The sequence below is a fragment of the Pelodiscus sinensis genome, chromosome 15 (genome assembly GCF_052426305.1).
Source record: "Pelodiscus sinensis isolate ZL-2025 chromosome 15, ASM5242630v1, whole genome shotgun sequence".
NCBI classification, from domain to species: Eukaryota; Metazoa; Chordata; order Testudines; family Trionychidae; genus Pelodiscus; species Pelodiscus sinensis.
This window is the reverse complement of record NC_143066.1, coordinates 17,616,190-17,634,351: the sequence shown is the minus strand read 5'-3', so window position 1 is coordinate 17,634,351 and position 18,162 is coordinate 17,616,190. Positions and strand designations below refer to the sequence as shown.

Sequence of the window (18,162 nt, the reverse complement as noted above, 5' to 3'; positions counted from 1 at the left end):
CTTTCCTCATTGCTCTCATGTGCCCCATTATCTCCTTGTTGCCCCCTTTCCCTTTAGGAATGTGTCTCAAAGCATGTAGTCCTGTAATGATTTCAGTTTGCTTTAAGATTTTGAAAGGGAAAAGTTGACCTTGTTCTGTGATTAGCTATAATCCTCATTACAAGAGTCACTTCACATGATTAAGGTTGAGACATGCTGGCAGAATGTATGAGAAGGCTAGATTTGTAGAGTAGATAAACAGAGGGCTTCATGCACCAGGGTTGCTTTTCAGCAGTGCTAAATTGGCATATGTGTTTAAAATTGAAATTTGATTATATGCAGTTTTACTGTAAATATGCAAAATAACACATTTAAAATTCCACAAAGTGCTACATGTGGTTGAATAGAACTTGTCATCTTTGCTTCATTGAGGTGAACAGTATGAATAGTGTGGTGAATGCCAAATTGTGCTTTCTTCTGTTGTTTGCTTGGATATTGCTGCTGCTTGGCAAAAAATAAACTAGGGAGGACTATTATACTTGGTGTCCCATTGAGTTCTTGGGAGGTTGGCATAACCATTGTGGTCTGTCCAGATTATTTTTATTTTTCAGATTGAATTTTATGTTTATGCTGAATTGAACTCCAAATGAACATTTAGCATTTGTAGAATATTGTTCAATGAGTAGCTGCTGTAGTCACCATAAAATTATTGACTTTGTAGTTTTTCATGCACACAGCTTTTTCCATAATACAGAGCTACTGTGGATTCATTAGCTAGTCTGTATACAGTGTTTTGAGAATGTGAAGTGTTATGTGACGTCTAATAAAATTTCTCCTCCTGTTTTTGTTCTTAAGAGGAGTTCAGTTTTTTTGGAGGATGTTTCACAAATTTAAAGTATTACATGCTGTACACTATCAGTGAGATTAACTCACCTTTATTTAACATAGGAGAATCAGTTTTATGTATTTGAAGTCTGTATGCTCACTTAAATAGGATCCACTACAACTTTCAAAGAGTCTTATGGTCTTCAATATTGCTAGCTAATATTATACAATGCATCCATCACTGGGGATAGATAATATGTACTGACATTCAAAAAAAAGTTAGTGATTTTTTTAATATGCCCTATAACATTATTATCCAGCTGTATTTCTGAGTTATTCACTGAGAACTATGGAGAACTATGGAGTTGAGTTCTATGTAGGGAAAAGAGGTTAACAATGTTTTAAAATTACAATAAGTCTGTATTTTTTCACCTTTTCAGGACTCAAGAAAGGCTAAAGGGATTTTGCTCCACTTTACACAAAGACATGCGCATACACACAAGCACAGAAAGGGAGAGAGGAAAAAAAAGTCCAAAAGTGACAGTTTTAGAAAGTTAAAAGCAAGTGAAAAAATGACAGTAAAATGGAAACTGGTTTAGGAATTTTAACGATATCAGTTGTTACCATTTGATTGTTATTTGAAATAGTATAGTGGGGGACGATTTTAGTTCATGAGGCTTCTAAGCATCATTCCTAATATAAGGAATTGCAAAGAAAGAAAGTCCTGGTTTTACCTTTTTATTATGTAAAATAGCATGAGAGGGTTGGATTTTTTTTTTTTTTTTTTTTTTTTTTTAAACATTGGAACTTCTGTTGTCTCTTCTGGAATTTTCCATGCTAGAATAAGAAATTATGACATAGCAAGAAATTAAAAGCAGAGCCAATTGAGAGGGAAAGGGATTTTTAAGTAAGCCTATTTAACATTTTTGTTGTCAATGCCTAATTAACTCCACTATCTAATGAGCACGTAGCAGAAAAGTTGTCTTGATAAAAGTTTAGTTGTGCAACTCTTTCAATAAAGATGTAAAAGTTCACAGTAAACAGCTGAGCCCTTCCTCCAAATTCTTCCAGCAAATTCAGGGAAAAACCAGAGTGGACATGCTTTATAGTTTTTATGGCTTTTCTTATAAGGTTAGGTTGATGTAAGTTGCTTTGCAGTGACATATTTGTGCATGTGTCAACACTTACATTTGTCTCCAGATGATGTGTTTCATTATAGTAGTGCAGTAAAGCCCCTTCCTTTACTAATGCGCAGCCATACTTGATCTACTGAGGTTGATCCACTGAATGTTAGATGCTATATCACCTGTATTCATAGGCACCGACACAATGGGTGCTCCGTGGATAGTATATCCACACACAAAAATTAGCACCCACTGGCAGACAGTTCCCCCCATCTCCCAGTGCCTCTTGCCAGCTGGTGGCCCTACCAGTCAACTCCTCCCCCTTCCTCCCAGTGCCTACCACCTGCTGCAGTCAGCTGTTTTAGAGTGCGCAAGCAGCTGTGGGAAGAAGGGGGGAAGGGGGGGTGCAGGGTTAGGGCATGCTCAAGGGGAAGGGTAGGTCGGGATAGGGGTGGGGACTTGCAGGAACAGGGGGTAGAGGTGGGACAGGGCAGAGGTGGAAGCTTCAGGAATAGGTCAGGTAAGGGAGGGGTCTGGGACAAAGCATGGAGCTGAGCACCCTCCTGTGCCCAGAGGAGGCTGATATCTATGCTACAGTCCTCCAATAGCTGTCCCTCAATGAGACTGAAATCTTTGATCACAGATTGAGAATCCACTGCTTGAGAATCATAAAGACTGCAAACCATATACACACATGCGTGCGTGCTTTAAAACCCTGCGTGTGTGTTTGAAATTCCTTGTCTTCAGTTGGCCACCTTGGTGAGCATATGTAGAAGCTCTCCCTTGTTGTGTGCAGCTTCCCAGCCAGCCATGCCAGTTCCACGCACTAGATTCATACCTGCCTGGAGAAGGCAGGAGGTATTGGATCTTTGGGCCTATGATGAAGAGGCTGTATAGCACCACTATGGACCACCCATAGAAATATGGAGATTTATAAATAAATTGCCCAGGGGATGCAGGCAAAGAGTATGACAGGGATCAGCAGTAATGCCTTGTGAAAGTGAGTGAAGGAAACTTACGAGGCACAGTACAAGGCAAGATAGGCTGCTAATAGATCTGGTGCAGAGCTGCAGACCTGCCTCTCTTACAAATGAGCTGTGTACCATACTTGATGGAGACTCACCAGCACCTTTCATACCACTGTGCATATCTCTGGGAAGACCGAGAGATCAGTGAGTAAGGATAAGGGAGGAAGAAACTGCATGGGGTTTCAGCCATGCCATGAGGCAGGACTCATTTGAGACTCACCACAGTTTAGCCATTTCCATCATGCAAGTATGGATGAGCCTAATGAAGGGGAAGGAAACTTGGGTAAGTGTGTGCATGCATTTTTCCTTACGATCTTTAAATTTTAAGACGGTTCCCAGCTCTACTCGCAAGTTATCATGACGAAACTATCACTTTTTCATTGTTTTACTCATACAGGAAGAGGTAGAAGTAGGACAGAAAGAGAGTTGGCACCCACTTTTCATTATCCTGTTGGTATATGGAGCAGGGTGGCACGTGGAACACTTGATTTATGTACATGGAGATGACCATTTTGTTCTGAGACATCTTGATGAAACTTTCATGGTGATACTTCGCAATCCTCTCCCAAAAGTTTCTATAGATGGTTTCCTCCTTTCTTTGTATGCTATTCTGCAGTGAGTTTAGCTGGAATCTTTGCAGTAAACAGGCAAGTAGTATAACCAGCCTGGATGGCTACTCACTGTGGCTGGGGCTAGAGAGTGGTGCTGTGCCATAGTGATCCAAAGCTGTAGTGTCAATAAGCATTTCTTATTGAAAGTGTTTATGGGAATAAGAGAAGGAAGTTTGGAAACTTATTTTCCCTTTTCCATGGTAACTGTAAATCCAATGGCACATCTGTCTGTTTTTATCAGCAGCTTCTGGCATTGCTGCCTTGAGAGGTGCTCACCTTCTACACCCACGGAATGCCTGACCCACATGAGCAGGAGTTGGAAGGATATGTTCTGTGACAAACTGGACTGTGAGCAAAGGGCTTGGATGGCCAGTATGACCAACAGCATGGAGAAGTTAAAAGAGAATAGGAGACAGGCCCAGTAATTCAAGCAGGAAGAGGAGAGGGAAAATACATCAGGACATAAGAATGCATCAAGTCTTCTCAGGCCACAAACCCAAATACTGCAGACCCTGGTTGACCAAAAATCTAAGACTTTAAATCTTTAAAGTCTTTGGAAAACTCCATAGTTGCTGTTTCTTAAACACCACAATTTACAATGTGGCACCATAGGCCACATCTTAATCCCTACCACTTTGATGGCCAGGGAGGGACAGCAAGGAAAATCATGTATTCTTATCCAATGACCTGGGAGGACCACTGTTGATGCGTGGGTAGCCACAATGGACTACATGTGTACACACAAATGGATCAAAATATTCATTCCCTTTCCTATTTTAAAGTTCTGTTAATTTATGTTAATTTGTATTATGTTGCTTAAATATTTGATACATTGTTTTTCTATACTCAGTAAAGTTCTGTTTTGGAGCATCACGTTATCATTATTAGTTCACAACAAATAAGGCAGAATGCACAGCAATAGTCAAAGCAGCACAATTCTTAGGTACAGGAAAATAGTCATATTTATAAATGTACAGCAAGCAGTACACAGTTCTGATCAGCACCCAAAGTGGTAGGCCCAGAAAACAGTACTGTACAGTACATGACTTCAACTGACTGTAAAAATGCTCTTTCAACCCCCTCCCCTCGCAATAGCCACATTGAGCTCTTGAAGTGTCCTTTGTGTTTGGCTGTTCAAAGGCAATAGGCACCTGGTCCCTTTTGCCTCAGATAATATTCAGAACACAAATGGCAGCTATACCCATGGGGCTGTTTTTTTCACCCAGATGTAATCTCACCAGTCAGTGATAGTTTCTTGGGCCCAGAAGTGGTGATTTAAGGTCTGTAGCTGCTCCATAAGTGCCAACGGCTACCTTGAATTATATTCATTGTGTGCTGTCAAAAACAGTCTTGGAAAAAGTCATTGTCCCCCATTAGTACTCGTTGCACATCTGCAAATACAGGAGAATTATGTGTCCTGCATTTACAGAGTTCATAAGAATAGTGTAGAACTCTTCAGACTGCTTGTTTCTGTCAGAGATGGCAGATACCAAAAAGTGCTGTTGAGGTTTGTGAGATGGTTTTTTAAAAAGGCACACACATTATTGGGATATAAATGGCATTATAAGATGGAGAATGTTGTATGCTGGGATGTTCATGGAAGCTTTTAGTTTGATTTGTGTGGTTTTCCAAGAATTCATGGGAAGTTCCTAGTTCCTGGAGATGCCATGACAAGTCTTTTCTATTCTACAATACACTGAAAACTTCCCCAAAGACATTGTGCCAGATGCTGGTGTATAGCACATTGGAATACCAACATTTTGCTTTGACACAAACACTGCTGGTGAGCGCGTGCTGTGCTGACGCAAATGCGCATGCATGTAAGCAATATACAAACTTTGGCTATATGTCAATGTAATTTCACCAAAGTTTGTAATGTAGATATGCAAATGAGAAGCAGAAAAACAATTTCTGTGTTTTATGTATCATAAAGCAGCAGCCCCCCTCCCCCTCCAAAAAAGTGTGTGTGACTTTTAACTAACTTTTTTAAAAGTCCTTCGAAGGTCTCCTTTACAAAAAAGTCAAAGCGTAACTGACAATGTGATAAATCTTTGCAGATATAAAATATGTGCAGTGGGTAAATAGCAATAACTTGGATGAGGGATTCTCAACCTCTTTCAAAATGTGAACTATGATTTTGATGTGGAGTGTTGTGTGGACAGTCTCCCGTCGTCTTTTCAATTATGAAACATTCCTGTGCCCCCTACAAAAATTGTTCATGTGAAAAGGTAATGTTAAGAAAATGTGTGTGTATATTAACTTTTTTAAAAAAAATTAGCAACTGAAAATCAGGAAGCAAACAACCTACATGAGCTTTATATTAAGAAACCATTCACCATTGGTTTTATTTATTTGGTATGAAGAAGGTTTTATGAAGGAGATCTGCAGATTTGTCATTAGTGATAAAATATTTGAAGCCTCATATCATCTTAAACATTAAATAATTGTTCTGAATACTGAATGATTACATATAGCTGCATTGTGTCTTTATATTTTTCTCTTTTTTTTCCCTTCCCAGATTAATAGGTGTGCTGTAATTAAGAGGCCAGTTGCCTGAACACAATGGACCACTTAGGGACAGCAGACATTGAGGATGATTCAGGATCATTAACACACCTTGCTCCTAGTCCTCATAGTGAAGCAGTTGCTCATGAATTTCAGGAACTCTCATTGCAGCCCAGCCAATACTTACCTCCCCTCAATGAACGGAAGAATGGTGAGTACAAAACAAGTTAGAGGCAGAGCTGTCCTACTTTGTTGTGCAGAAATGTGTATTTTTTTTATAAGTGGAGATAATGTTCTAATTACTCGAGTGAAATATGTCAGATTTCCATTTATGTGTCTGATAACCATTTCAAAGTAATGCATGTTATTTTTCTTTGTTATGAAACATATCGTGAACAACTTCATTTACTACGGCAAGATATATCTAACTAATTTTAAACACCCAACCTTGAAAATGTTGGCTAATGCACATAAAATGTGGCTTTTTGTTTACATGAACGAAAACTGTATCTTCAACAAATGCAAAGTGTTAAGTGTGAGTTAATCAAAGCTGTTTCCTCCTTGGGTGCATAGCATACCCAAGCAACTGAAGATAGTTATTTCAAAAAATTATTTTTGTTGAAAAATTAGTGGAATGTAAACTAGGGATGTTAATGTGTGGACAACTACACAATAAACCGATAAGCCTGGGCTTGACTACATGCATTCCCCCCATTGTAATCTCTGTATCAGAGGCAGAGGGGGCCGGGAAAGTGGGAGTTGGTGCCTTCCCACGTTGCGCTGCTGTCCCTCATAGGGTATGTCTATACTAGAGCGTTATTTCAAAATAGTTAATTCGAAATAAGTTATTTTGAAATAATACGTCTACCACAAAATGCATTTCAAAATAGTGTTTTGCTATTTCGAAATAGTGCGTCCACACTGAGTAGACTGTGAATCGCATTTAAGGCTGGCTGGAAACAGTTCCGGCAGGGCACCAGGTCAGGACTTACTGTGTGGGGCTGCTGCCTGCGGCTAACTGAGGTCTCTGCTTAAAGGGTCCCCCTCAACCCCGGACAGCCGATTCTCACATTTCCTTGCTTGCTTGTCTATCTCGATGAGGGACAGCAAAGCATTTTTGTCTTGGCGTGCTCTGGTTGCTCTCACTCGGGACATCACAGCACTCTGCAACATGGAGCCAGAGCTGTTGCTGGCATACTGGTGCTTCTCTTGGACGTGTTGCTGCGAGCCTGGCTGCACTTGATGCAGGCTGCCTTCCGGAAGGTCTATCAGGGGGGTGTCAGTATCCAGGAGGCCCTGTGGGAGAGCTTTCACCCTGAGGAGCACTAACAGTCTCCCTGGTCTGCCCCACTGGGGGTTTGTGCCTCATTCCTCCCTTACGACCTTCCACTTACCCCCCCCCCCCCGGCCCCCTTCCTGATGTAAAATAAAATACACATTTTTTCATAAACATGAACTGTCTTATTTAACAAACTGGGGGAGAGGGGGAATTAAACTCTGGTGAGACTGGGGAAAGAAGATGGGAGAAGGGAGGAGAGAGGGTGGGAGAGGGGAGGGTGGGAGGAGGGAGCTGGAAGGGGGAAGCAAGGGGAAGAAGGGGGAGGGGAAGTTCAGGGGTGGGGGTCTCACTGGGCCAACTGTCTCCCAGCACTGCGGATGCGGGGCCTTGGCATCCCCGGGGAAACAGGGGGAAGGAGGGATGGAGAATGAGGAGGGTGTGAAGGGAGAAGCGGGAGGGGGAGAAGGAGTGGTAGCTGGGGAGGCAGCAGGTGCTGGAGTGGCAGGAGGCAGCACGCTCTGCACCAGGGTCTGCAGGTGTTGGCAGATAGCACGGCCCTGGGCAAGCTACTCCCGCCAGAGCTCCAGGTCTTCTTGTACCCAGTTCTGGAGGTATGGTGCAGGGCTCACAGTGCCCCCATGTGCTGCTGTCAGTACCCCTGCACTGCACGGGTGGTCCTGCAGAGCCCTCAGGTGCGGGAGCATGTCCCGGGCGGGGTGGTGCGCCCTGCACGCACAGCTGGTGCGGCTGTAGAGAAACAAGAGAAGTGGTCGGTTATCCCTAGGGACACAGAAGGTGAAGCCCTGCCCCCCTCTGCAAGGTGAAGATGACCGTTCCCTGCACCATCAGAACCTATGTGCTTGCACACAGGCCATCTTCGGAATGTCCGGCTATCCCTGGGAGTGGGAGCTGCCCCGAGATGCACCCATGCCTCTGTGCTGTGTATAGTGTGTGTGAAGTGGGGGGAAGATGTCCTCTGCCTCTCTGTAGAATGGCCTTGTGGAGGGAGGGCGTCCCGTTGTGTCCCACCCTGGAGTCAGGAGCATGTCATGTCTCTTCACACACGTGTGTGGCTAACAGGCCAGGGCCCCTGTGTGGCAGCCAGCTGGGGCCACGTGCCCAGGGGTGGCATGACACATGCTCACACATGCACAGGTTGCTGCGTGGTCCGTGGTAAGCAAGGCCCATGCGCGCGGTCCCTGGTCTCCCTCCCCGCCCCCCAATAAGGGGACAATGAAGGCACTCACATGTTGTTGCCTCCCCGGATGACACTGGGGGGGCGGGACAGTCTGTGCCTCCCCATCTGCTGGGATGGCTCAGGGGTCCTGGCTGCGTGTCATGTTCCCTCTGGGCTCCTGCAGCTCCTGGTGCTCCTCCTCCACGCCCTGGTCAGGGCCCTCTGCTCCAGGATCGAAGACCCTGGGGTGGCATAGATCGTCCCGCCACCCCAGGATGCGGTCCAGGGCATCAAAATAGGGGCAGGTGTCTGCCCCTGTTTGGGTGCTGCCCCCTGTGGCCCTGGCATAGGCCTGCCTCAGCTCCTTAATTTTCATGCGCGCCTGCTCCTGGGTGCGCATGTGCCCTTTGGTGGTCAGGCTGTCAGCCATCCATCTGTAGATGGCCGCATTCCTCCATCTAGTGCGGAGATCATGGACGTTGGAGGCCTCCTCCAAAACCTCAATTAGGTTCATGATCTCCATACTGGACTAGGAAGGTGCCTGCCTTCTTCGGCCCCTGGCAGTCTCCTGGGAGCTGGGGGACTGGGCCCAGAGAGCAGTGAAGGGCTGGCTGGCACTGGCTGCCTGGCTCATGGTGGGGCCACTGTGTCAGGGGCAGCGACTGCTGGCTCTGTGCTGGCAGACCTGGAGCTGGCACAGGCTCTGTGGCCAGAGTCTGCCCCTTTAAGGGCTCCGGGGCTGGGGGAGAGGAGAGGAAGTTTTCCTGGTTGTGCCCAGAGTGGCCACTAGGGCACCCTGGGAAGGGCTGGAAGCCCCCTATTTCGAAATAAGCATCTACACAGCGCTTATTTCGAATTAGCTATTTCAAATTTGGCATTATTCCTTGTAAAATGAGGTTTACCAAATTCGAAATAAGCGCTCCGCTATTTCGATTTAATTTCAAAATAACGGTTTGGCTGTGTAGACACTAGAAAAGTTATTTCGAAACAACTTTGCTGTATAGACATACCCAAAGAGAGGCAGCAGCACAGAGGGTGAGGCATGCTGGCTCCATGGACCCGCTTGCCCCCTCACTTGCTGCCTTCTACAGAGGGGAGTAGGGAGGGCAGACAGGGAGCCGGTGATGGGGAAAACCAATTTAAAAGCTGATTCCCCCTAGCACTGGCTCCATGGTGCTGCCTGCCCTACCACTGGGGCAGCAGGGTGGGGAAGGGGAGGCTGCTCCACAGCAACAGCCCCTTTCTGTGGGGACAGGGGAGGGGTGTCCAAGCACCCTGTGGATGGGGGATGTTCTGGCATCCCATGGAGTAGCCTCTGTCTGCAGTGACCCTGGGCCTACCTCAGACAGAGGCTGCTCTGCAGCTGCAGCCCCTATGGGGTTTCCAAGCTCCCTGAGGACCGAAGCTGCTATCAGACAGCAGCATGGGGTGGCAGGCAGGAGTTTTTAGATGGGCTTCACATGTCACCTCGCTCTGTTGCCTCTGATAGAGAGGCAGCAGAGGGTCTTTCTGGGAGTGGGGCCGGGAGCACGCTAGCTGCTGGCCCCACCCGTGGGGACTATTGAATAGTCCTGTAACTGCTAACATTTGGTGCAGTTGCATGACTATTCAGTTCTTCTTCGAGTGATGTCCCCGTGGGTGCTCCACTACAGGTGTCGGGCTCGTCCTGGCGCCGCAAACCGGAAAGTTTTCGCCAGCAGTAGCCCCCTCTGGAGGACTGCACATGCGCAGAGTGTCCCGTGGAGTTCGCGCCTTTTCTGCGTTGCGCGGTCCAACTCGCCAGTTCCTCCTAACCGTCTACGGCCGCAGACGGACTTGGAACATGCTCCTCTCCTGAGTAGAAATCGTATCGTTTGTTCTTTCCCAGTTAGCCCCTTCCTACATAGTGTTAGTCAGTTATTATCTTAGTTAGTTAGTAGTTAATAGTTAAAAAAAATAAAAAATTTCTCTTGCCGTTATAACCTCTGAGGGCCGCTCTGACCAGCTCCTCAAGTTCTTTCTTCCCCCGGAGACCGCTGCACTAAACATGCCCAGCTCTCCCGGCTTTAAGAAATGTGCTTCGTGCGGTGACGCCATGCCGGTCTCCGATGGCCACTCCCACTGTATTCGCTGCCTGGGAGAGGGCCACATCCCCCAGAAATGCGGTCACTGTTCCAAGTTGACCGCACGGGCGAGGCGGGACAGAGAAATGCGCCTGAAGATGCTACTCTTCAATAAGGCGCTTCAGCCCCCGTCAGTAGAAGAACGGGAAGCTTCAGCCCCGCATAGGTCCAGGGACGGAAAAAGCTCCACTCCATCCAGGAGCCTAAGTGCAGGAGAGACACGAGGCTCATCGGGCTACCCTCCCACGCAGAGAGTGGACAAGTTACCCAAAGCCCGTAGTACGTCGGCGCCAAGCCCCGCACTCTCAGTGCTCTCGGTCCCGCCACGTCGTCCGGAATCGGCACCATCATCTGCGGCACCGAGTCTCCGAGCGGCACCGCAGCCAGATACGGTGCAGTCCTCGGCACCGAGACACTCGGCACCGTTGCCTCATGAAGACTCTCAGACTAACCCAGCACCGAGAGTCGACCCGGCACCGAAGCCTAAGCAGGCACCGAAGACTAAGCCACAACCAGTGCAGACACTGGAGACGGCACCGAGAAAGCACTCGGTACCCAGGTCAACCCGCCCCCATTCAAGACCTGGGGATGCGGCTACGCCGCACATACAAGGCACGCCTGCACCGGCCCGCACTGACCACCCATTGTGTGCGGCTGAACCAGCACCGTCCGTCGCTTCGGCGCCAGCCCCTACGGGCCCACAACCCCACGGCTCAGGGGATGATACGGCACCACCATCCCCATCCTCCGCACTTCGGTCACCACGCCTCCCGGAGGAAGTTTCTGACTTTGCCTCGGTCATCTCCATTCCAGGTAGTCCAATCCCCAGGGCTCCCCCATCCACGGGGGTACCGACTAAGGCGCAAAGGAAGACTCACCATCCCCGTACACCTTCCCCCAGTCCCGACAGGGCGGTGTTTTCCCCTGAGCCATTGCTCTCACCTTGCCAAAGATGGCGGGACCACCATTACGGTTATTCTCCTACGCACCGTTACTACAGATCTCCGAGGCAATCTATTACACCGCCGCGTTACTACCGTACATACTACTCGAGATCTCCATATCACCATTCACACCGCTCACGATCCCCGCGATCTCCCCCTCGCTCCCGTTACTATCGCCACAGGAGCGTCACTTCTTACTCTCCGCAATATTTACACCGTGACTCTCGTTATCGTATGTACACCTCGCCCCATCGTGATCGTTCACGTTCAGTCACAAGACGCTCAACCTCGTCTCCAGAGCAGCAGCAATTATACTCACCACGACCAATGACTCAGGACTCTATCCCGCCGGCTCAACGCCCACCAACGCCTACTGGTGATGCCTCAACAGCCTCTGCCCCACATGACGATATCACTCAGTCACCTGTAGCAGAGCAACAGCCCACGGCTTCTCCAACAGATGTCTCTTCCTCTTCCCCGGACGATGCGGTGTTCAATGACGAACCCTTCTCGTGGATGATTACAAACAATTCCATGAGCTCTTTAAACGGGTAGCATATTCACAAAACCTACGTACTTCCGAGGCGCCACAGAAGCAGCATGCCCTCCTCAGAAACTTACAACAATCCAACAAATCGAAACTAGCTCTCCCTTTCGATGCTGCTATCCTTGAAGTAGCTAATGACATCTGGCAAACCCCGGCATCCGTGCCCCCTAGCAATAAACACACAGACAGGAAATACTTTGTTGACGCCAAAGAAGCAGAATTTCTTTTTACTCACCCCGCCCCTAATTCCATCGTCCTCGACGCAGCCCAGCAAAAGGTGAAGTCTGCGCAATCGAGAAACTCTGCTGCGGACAAGGAAGTTAAGTGTCTGGACTTGCTCGGCAGGAAGGTATATACGTCGGCAACAGCCACACTGAGGATGACCAACTACTCCGCCCAACTTGCTAACCACGACTTTGATAATTACTCGAAGTTGGTGCCTTTGATACAACATCTGCCAGACTCCAAAAGGGATGTACTGAAATCCATTGTGCAGGAGGGTTATACAACAGCCCGTAATGCACTCCAGATATCTCTGGATATTGCCGACTCGGCTTCCCACACTACAGCGACATCGGTCGTAATGCGACGTGCCTCTTGGCTCCACCTTGCTTCTGTGCCAAAAGATCTACAGCCCAAGGTGGAGGACCTTCCATTTGATCGAGCCTCCTTGTTTGCCCAGAACACGGATCAAGTGTTCCATTCCGGAAAAGACTCCCGAACTACGTTTAGAACCCTCGGGATGTACACTCCGCCTTTCAGGCGCAGGAGAGCATGGCCGTATAACAGACAAAGGCCTTCTTCTTATTATTCCACCCAACGCTTCAGGCCCTACGACCAACATAAACAAAGGCAGCGCCCCCAACGTCACTGCCAACAGCCTAATAAGCATCAGAATCAACAACAACAGCGGCAGCAAGTTTGACGCCCTTGTCGAGGGTCTGCGTACCATCCCCCTATTGGAGTCTCCATCATGAGTAACTAAGCTTTTCCATTGCCGCCGTTGGTTCGCCATCACCACGGACCGTTGGGTCAGGGAGATTGTAACCTCTGGACTCACCATTCCCTTCTCCACTCTACCTCCCACCAACCCCCCATCCCCATCCTTTTTCAGGGACCCCTCTCACGAATTTCTGTTACGTCAGGAGGTCATGCACCTACTTACCATAGGTGCGGTAGAAGTAGTTCCTTCTGAGTTCCAAGGCAGAGGCTTCTATTCCCGGTACTTCCTCACCGAGAAGAAGTCTGGCGGATGGAGACCGATCCTGGATCTTCGCGGCCTCAACCGCCACCTGCGAAGACAGAAATTCAAAATGGTTACTTTGGGCTCCATCATCTCAGCACTACACAAAGTGGATTGGTTTGCATCCCTCAATCTACAGGATGCATACTTCCATATTGCCGTCCATCCAGCTCACAGGAGATTTCTACACTTTACCGTGGGCAACGATCATTACCAATACGCGGTGCTCCCCTTTGGCCTATCCGCAGCCCCACGAGTGTTTTCGAAGACCCTGGCAGTCGTAGCTGCGTACCTTCGTCGAGCCGGCATCACCATCTTTCCCTATCTCGACGACTGCCTCCTTACGGCCCCCTCGATGCAAGAGGCCAAGACCGCAGTTACCGCTACAAGAGGTATCTTCGAGACTCTTGGACTAATCATCAATCTACCAAAATCTTCTCTGGTCCCGGCCCAGTCCATTGAATTCATTGGAGCCAGACTAGATTCTACAACCGCTATGGCATACCTACCCATAGACAGAGCCCATGCCATCCGAGACCTATCGAGCATCCTGCTTACTGCCCTGGCAGTCTCATACCTCCCCTGCCTGAAACTGTTAGGCCACATGGCCTCCAATACGTATGTCATAGCCCACGCTCGCCTTCGCATGCGGTGCCTGCAACATTGGCTTCTCGCAACCTACAGACCCGGTATTACCAATATCAACAGGCTCACGCCTGTTCCTGCCCACGTCAGGGACTCGGTCGCATAGTGGCTCCACCCTGTCAATACTCTTGCTGGTGTCCCCTTCCGGGCTCAACCCCCGTCAATCCAGCTTACCACGGATGCATCTCTTGTAAGCTGTGGAGCACATATACTACAACATCGGGTTCAAGGCTTGTGGTCCCACCAGGAATCCCTACTCCATATAAACTTCCTGGAGCTCAGAGCAGTTTTCAACGCTTGCCGCCACTTCGTCCACCAGATCCAGGGAACCACACTACAGGTCCTTACGGACAACATATGCACTGTATACTACATCAATCAACAGGGCGGAGCCAGATCCAGGACCTTGTGTGCGGAATCAGTGCGCTTTGGAACTGGGCGATTCGCCACAGTATCACACTCACAGCCTCCTATCTCCCCGGCAAGGTCAATACAATTGCAGATGCACTCAGCAGATCCTTCCAATCCCAACACGAATGGGGACTCCTCAACTACATAGCCCACGATCTGTTTCAGTTATGGGGCTACCCAGAAATCGATCTCTTTGCCACTCGTGACAACAAGAAATGTCGCGCTTACTGCTCAAGAGCGGGCATAGGCAGCCAATCGATAGGAGATGCCTTCCTGCTCAATTGGGGAACATATCTCCTATACGCCTTTCCCCTGATTCCACTGATACCCCGAGTAATAGGGAAAATACTATCCGACGCAGCGACAGTAATCCTGGTGGCTCCCTTCTGGCCTCGCCAGACATGGCTGACGCAACTCATGCAGATGTCGCTATCCAGACCTCAACGACTTCCACAGCTGAGCAACTTGATCTCGCAACAACGCGGCAATCTTCTCCATCCGAACATCAACCGTTTGCATCTGACAGCTTGGCTCCTAACTGGCTCCAAGGCCTAGAGCTAACCTGCTCCCAAGAAGTCAGAGACGTACTGGTACAAAGCAGACGTCACAGCACTCAGAGATCTTACCTCTACAAGTGGCGTCGCTTCTATACTTGGTGCCAATCACAAACCATCGATCCTCTCAAAGCACGTATCCAATGCATCCTAGACTATATACTCCATTTACATTCGCAAGGCTTGGCAGTCGCTTCCCTAAGAGTACATTTGGTGGCGATTTCGGCCTTCCACGCTCCGATAGAGGGTTTTTCCGTCTTCTCTTCGTAAGTGGATGAGAGGTTCTTTAAGGGTATTTCCAATCTCTACCCACCGCATAGGCCTATCTCGGAACCATGGGACCTTACCCTCGTACTGGACACTCTTACCCGTCCACCATTTGGACCACTCACAACTTGTGATTTACAGACTCTCACTATTAAAGTTGCCTTTCTCCTTGCGATCACTTCAGCCCGACGAGTCTCCAAGCTCGCGGCACTCTCCGCCGATCCTCCCTATACAGTATTCACTCAGCAGGGCGTCTCACTGAGATGTCACCCAGCCTTCGTGCGAAAGGTTAATTCGTCATTCCACGTCAATGAGCCTATGGTCTTTCCTACCTTCTACCCCAAGCTACATGCTACACCTGAGGAAGCCCGCTGGCATACATTAGACGTCAGAAGGGCGTTGGCATTCTATTTGGACAGAACACGTCCCTTCCGGAAGTCTCCATGATTACTATTATCAGTGGCAACCCGCTCTAAAGGTCATCAACTGTCGTCACAACGTATATTGTCGCATATCGTTAACTGCATCACTCGCTGCTACACCCTCAGGGGCAGGCCCCTACCCTGTCCACCAACAGCACACTCAACCAGGAGCATGGCTGCCTCCACAGCATTTTTAAAGAACGTCCTGCTACGTGACATATGCCGTGCAGCAACATGGTCGTCCTCATCCACGTTTGCTCGACATTATGCCCTTGACTGTCTCAAAGCTGCAGACATAGCAGTCGCTCAGGCAGTTCTTTCTTCTGTGCACAGATAATTCCGAAGCACGACCAGCTGTTTGGGTGACTGCTTCATACTCACCTATAGTGGAGCACCCACGGGGACATCACTCGAAGAAGAAGAAATTGTTACTTACCTTGTGCAGTAACATCTGTTCTTCGAGATGTGTGTCCTCGTGGGTGCTCCATGACCCGCCCTCCTCCCTGCTTCAGAGCTCTGTCTTTCTCTGTTTCAGATGTTCCGGCTAGGAGGAACTGGTGAGTCAGACCGCACGACGCAGAATAGGTGCAAATGCCACGGGACGCTCTGCGCATGCGCGGTTCTCCGGAGGGGGCTACTGCTGGTGAAAACTTTCCGGTTTGTGGCACTGGGACGAGCCCGACACCTGTAGTGGAGCACCCACAGGGACACACATCTCGAAGAACAGATGTTACTGCACAAGGTGAGTAACAATTTCTTACACACTATCTAACATCCCTAATTTAAACTTGAGTTTTAAAGTATAAGGATGATTTCACAGGCTAGTTTAAGGATGAACATTATAGAACAAATGAGATTTACAGTTTAAGAATGTTTCCAGTATCTTTCCTCATTGTTTATGTTGTCATGAAAGCTAAGTGGAAATGTGTTTCCACTACTACAGCAAGCATAGGAAGTTAGGTTTGAATTAAGATGTACGGTAGTATTCATTATGAAATGGAGTCATAATTATTTTAAAGTATGATGGACCTCAGAAATGTGTAGCTCATCACCTTTTTCTACTTGGTAAATTTCTCTTCTTTTTCAATACATATTGGTAAATATTGAGAATATTGAATATTCAGTTTCCAAATTAGAATATTAAATTTTGTATGAGTTTTTATTTAGCCAGGGAAGTTACCCAAAGTAACTTGAGAAGTATAAGGATACTTAAAGAGAAATATGGTACATCTTCTGGGCCTTAAATAGAATAAATGTGTACACAGCATGTCTGTGTCTTATTATGGTTCAACTCACCATCATGGCACCTCCTGCTGGTCTCCTCAGGAATTAGCTCTTCCAGCCCTGGGGCACCCACTATTGACTGGTGTCTTGCCCTTAGTTACCTGTCTTCTGTGCTGCTTTCCTTGCAGCACTGCTCCACAGCAGTGCCCCTATGCTCTGGGGTCCTCTCCTCCTAGAGAACCCCAATCTTCTGTGCCCACCTTGACTCAGTGACCCACTGCCAGTTGTCATCTAGCTCCTGCACAGGGGCAAACTGCAATCTGAAATTGCCACTCGTCATTGGATAGGGGGTGTGGATTAGAGATTGTAATGGGGTGTAGTCACAGAAGACCCCTTGGGGGTATTTCCCAGAGTGCTGGCAAGGCCACTGCCACTCGCCTTCCTGTTCTCACCACTCTGTCCTGCTGGGCCAGCTCCTCTGGTCTCTCCCAGCCAAAGCACAGAGCTGAGATCACTGCTTCCCAAAAAGCAGTACAGACACTGAACCTCTTCAGGTCTAAGGAAAAAACGGTTTGGGGCCCAGCTTCCTGGGATACCACTCCCCAAATGGGATCAGAACCCCAAGGGTATGTCTACACTACCCCGCTAGTTCGAACTAGCGGGGTAATGTAGGCATACCGCACTTGCAAATGAAGCCCGGGATTTGAATTTCCCGGGGTTAATTTGCATAAGCGGGGAGCCGCCATTTTTAAAATCCCGCTGGTTCGAACCCCGTGCAGCGCGGCTACACGGGGCTCGAACTAGGTAGTTCGAACTAGGCTTCCTATTCCGAACTACCGGTACACCTCGGTACTACCTGTACCGGTAGTTCGGAATAGGAAGCCTAGTTCGAACTACCTAGTTCGAGCCCCGTGTAGCCGTGCTGCACGGGGTTCGAACCAGCGGGGTTTTAAAAATGGCGGCTCCCCGCTTATGCAAATGAAGCCTGGGAAATTCAAATCCCGGGCTTCATTTGCAAGTGCGGTATGCCTACATTACCCCTCTAGTTCGAACTAGCGGGGTAGTGTAGACATACCCCAAATGAATTATTTCAGTAAGTCCCCTTTCGGGGGGTAAGCAACGAAAGTGGGGACATGCACACTGGTGGCTTCCACAGGTAACAGTTATTTACACGGGCTTGATAGTAAATAAAAGTGATTTTATTAAGTACAAGTAGCAAGATTCAAGTGGTAATAAGTGAGAACAGACAGAGCAAAGTAGGTTACCAACTTAAAA

At 48.1% G+C, this 18,162-nt stretch overlaps 1 protein-coding gene across 13 annotated transcripts in view; it reads left to right on the top strand.

Annotated features, from left to right (window-relative positions):
* The window catches only part of MRTFB (myocardin related transcription factor B), a 271,179-nt gene that overhangs the window by 89,744 nt on the left and 163,273 nt on the right, over positions 1–18,162 (top strand). For 8 of the 13 annotated variants that reach the window (XR_016350715.1, XM_075899342.2, XM_075899340.2 and 5 more), the window contains 2 exons: positions 3,809–4,276; positions 6,086–6,283. Coding sequence is in view for 12 of the 13 variants with exons in the window: in XM_075899342.2 (XP_075755457.2) it covers positions 6,130–6,283 (154 nt within the window). In the remaining variant the exon portion in view is untranslated. The remainder of the gene's footprint in view (positions 1–3,808; positions 4,277–6,085; positions 6,284–18,162) is intronic. The other 5 variants (XM_075899337.2, XM_075899334.2, XM_075899336.2 and 2 more) reach the window with 2 other exon arrangements.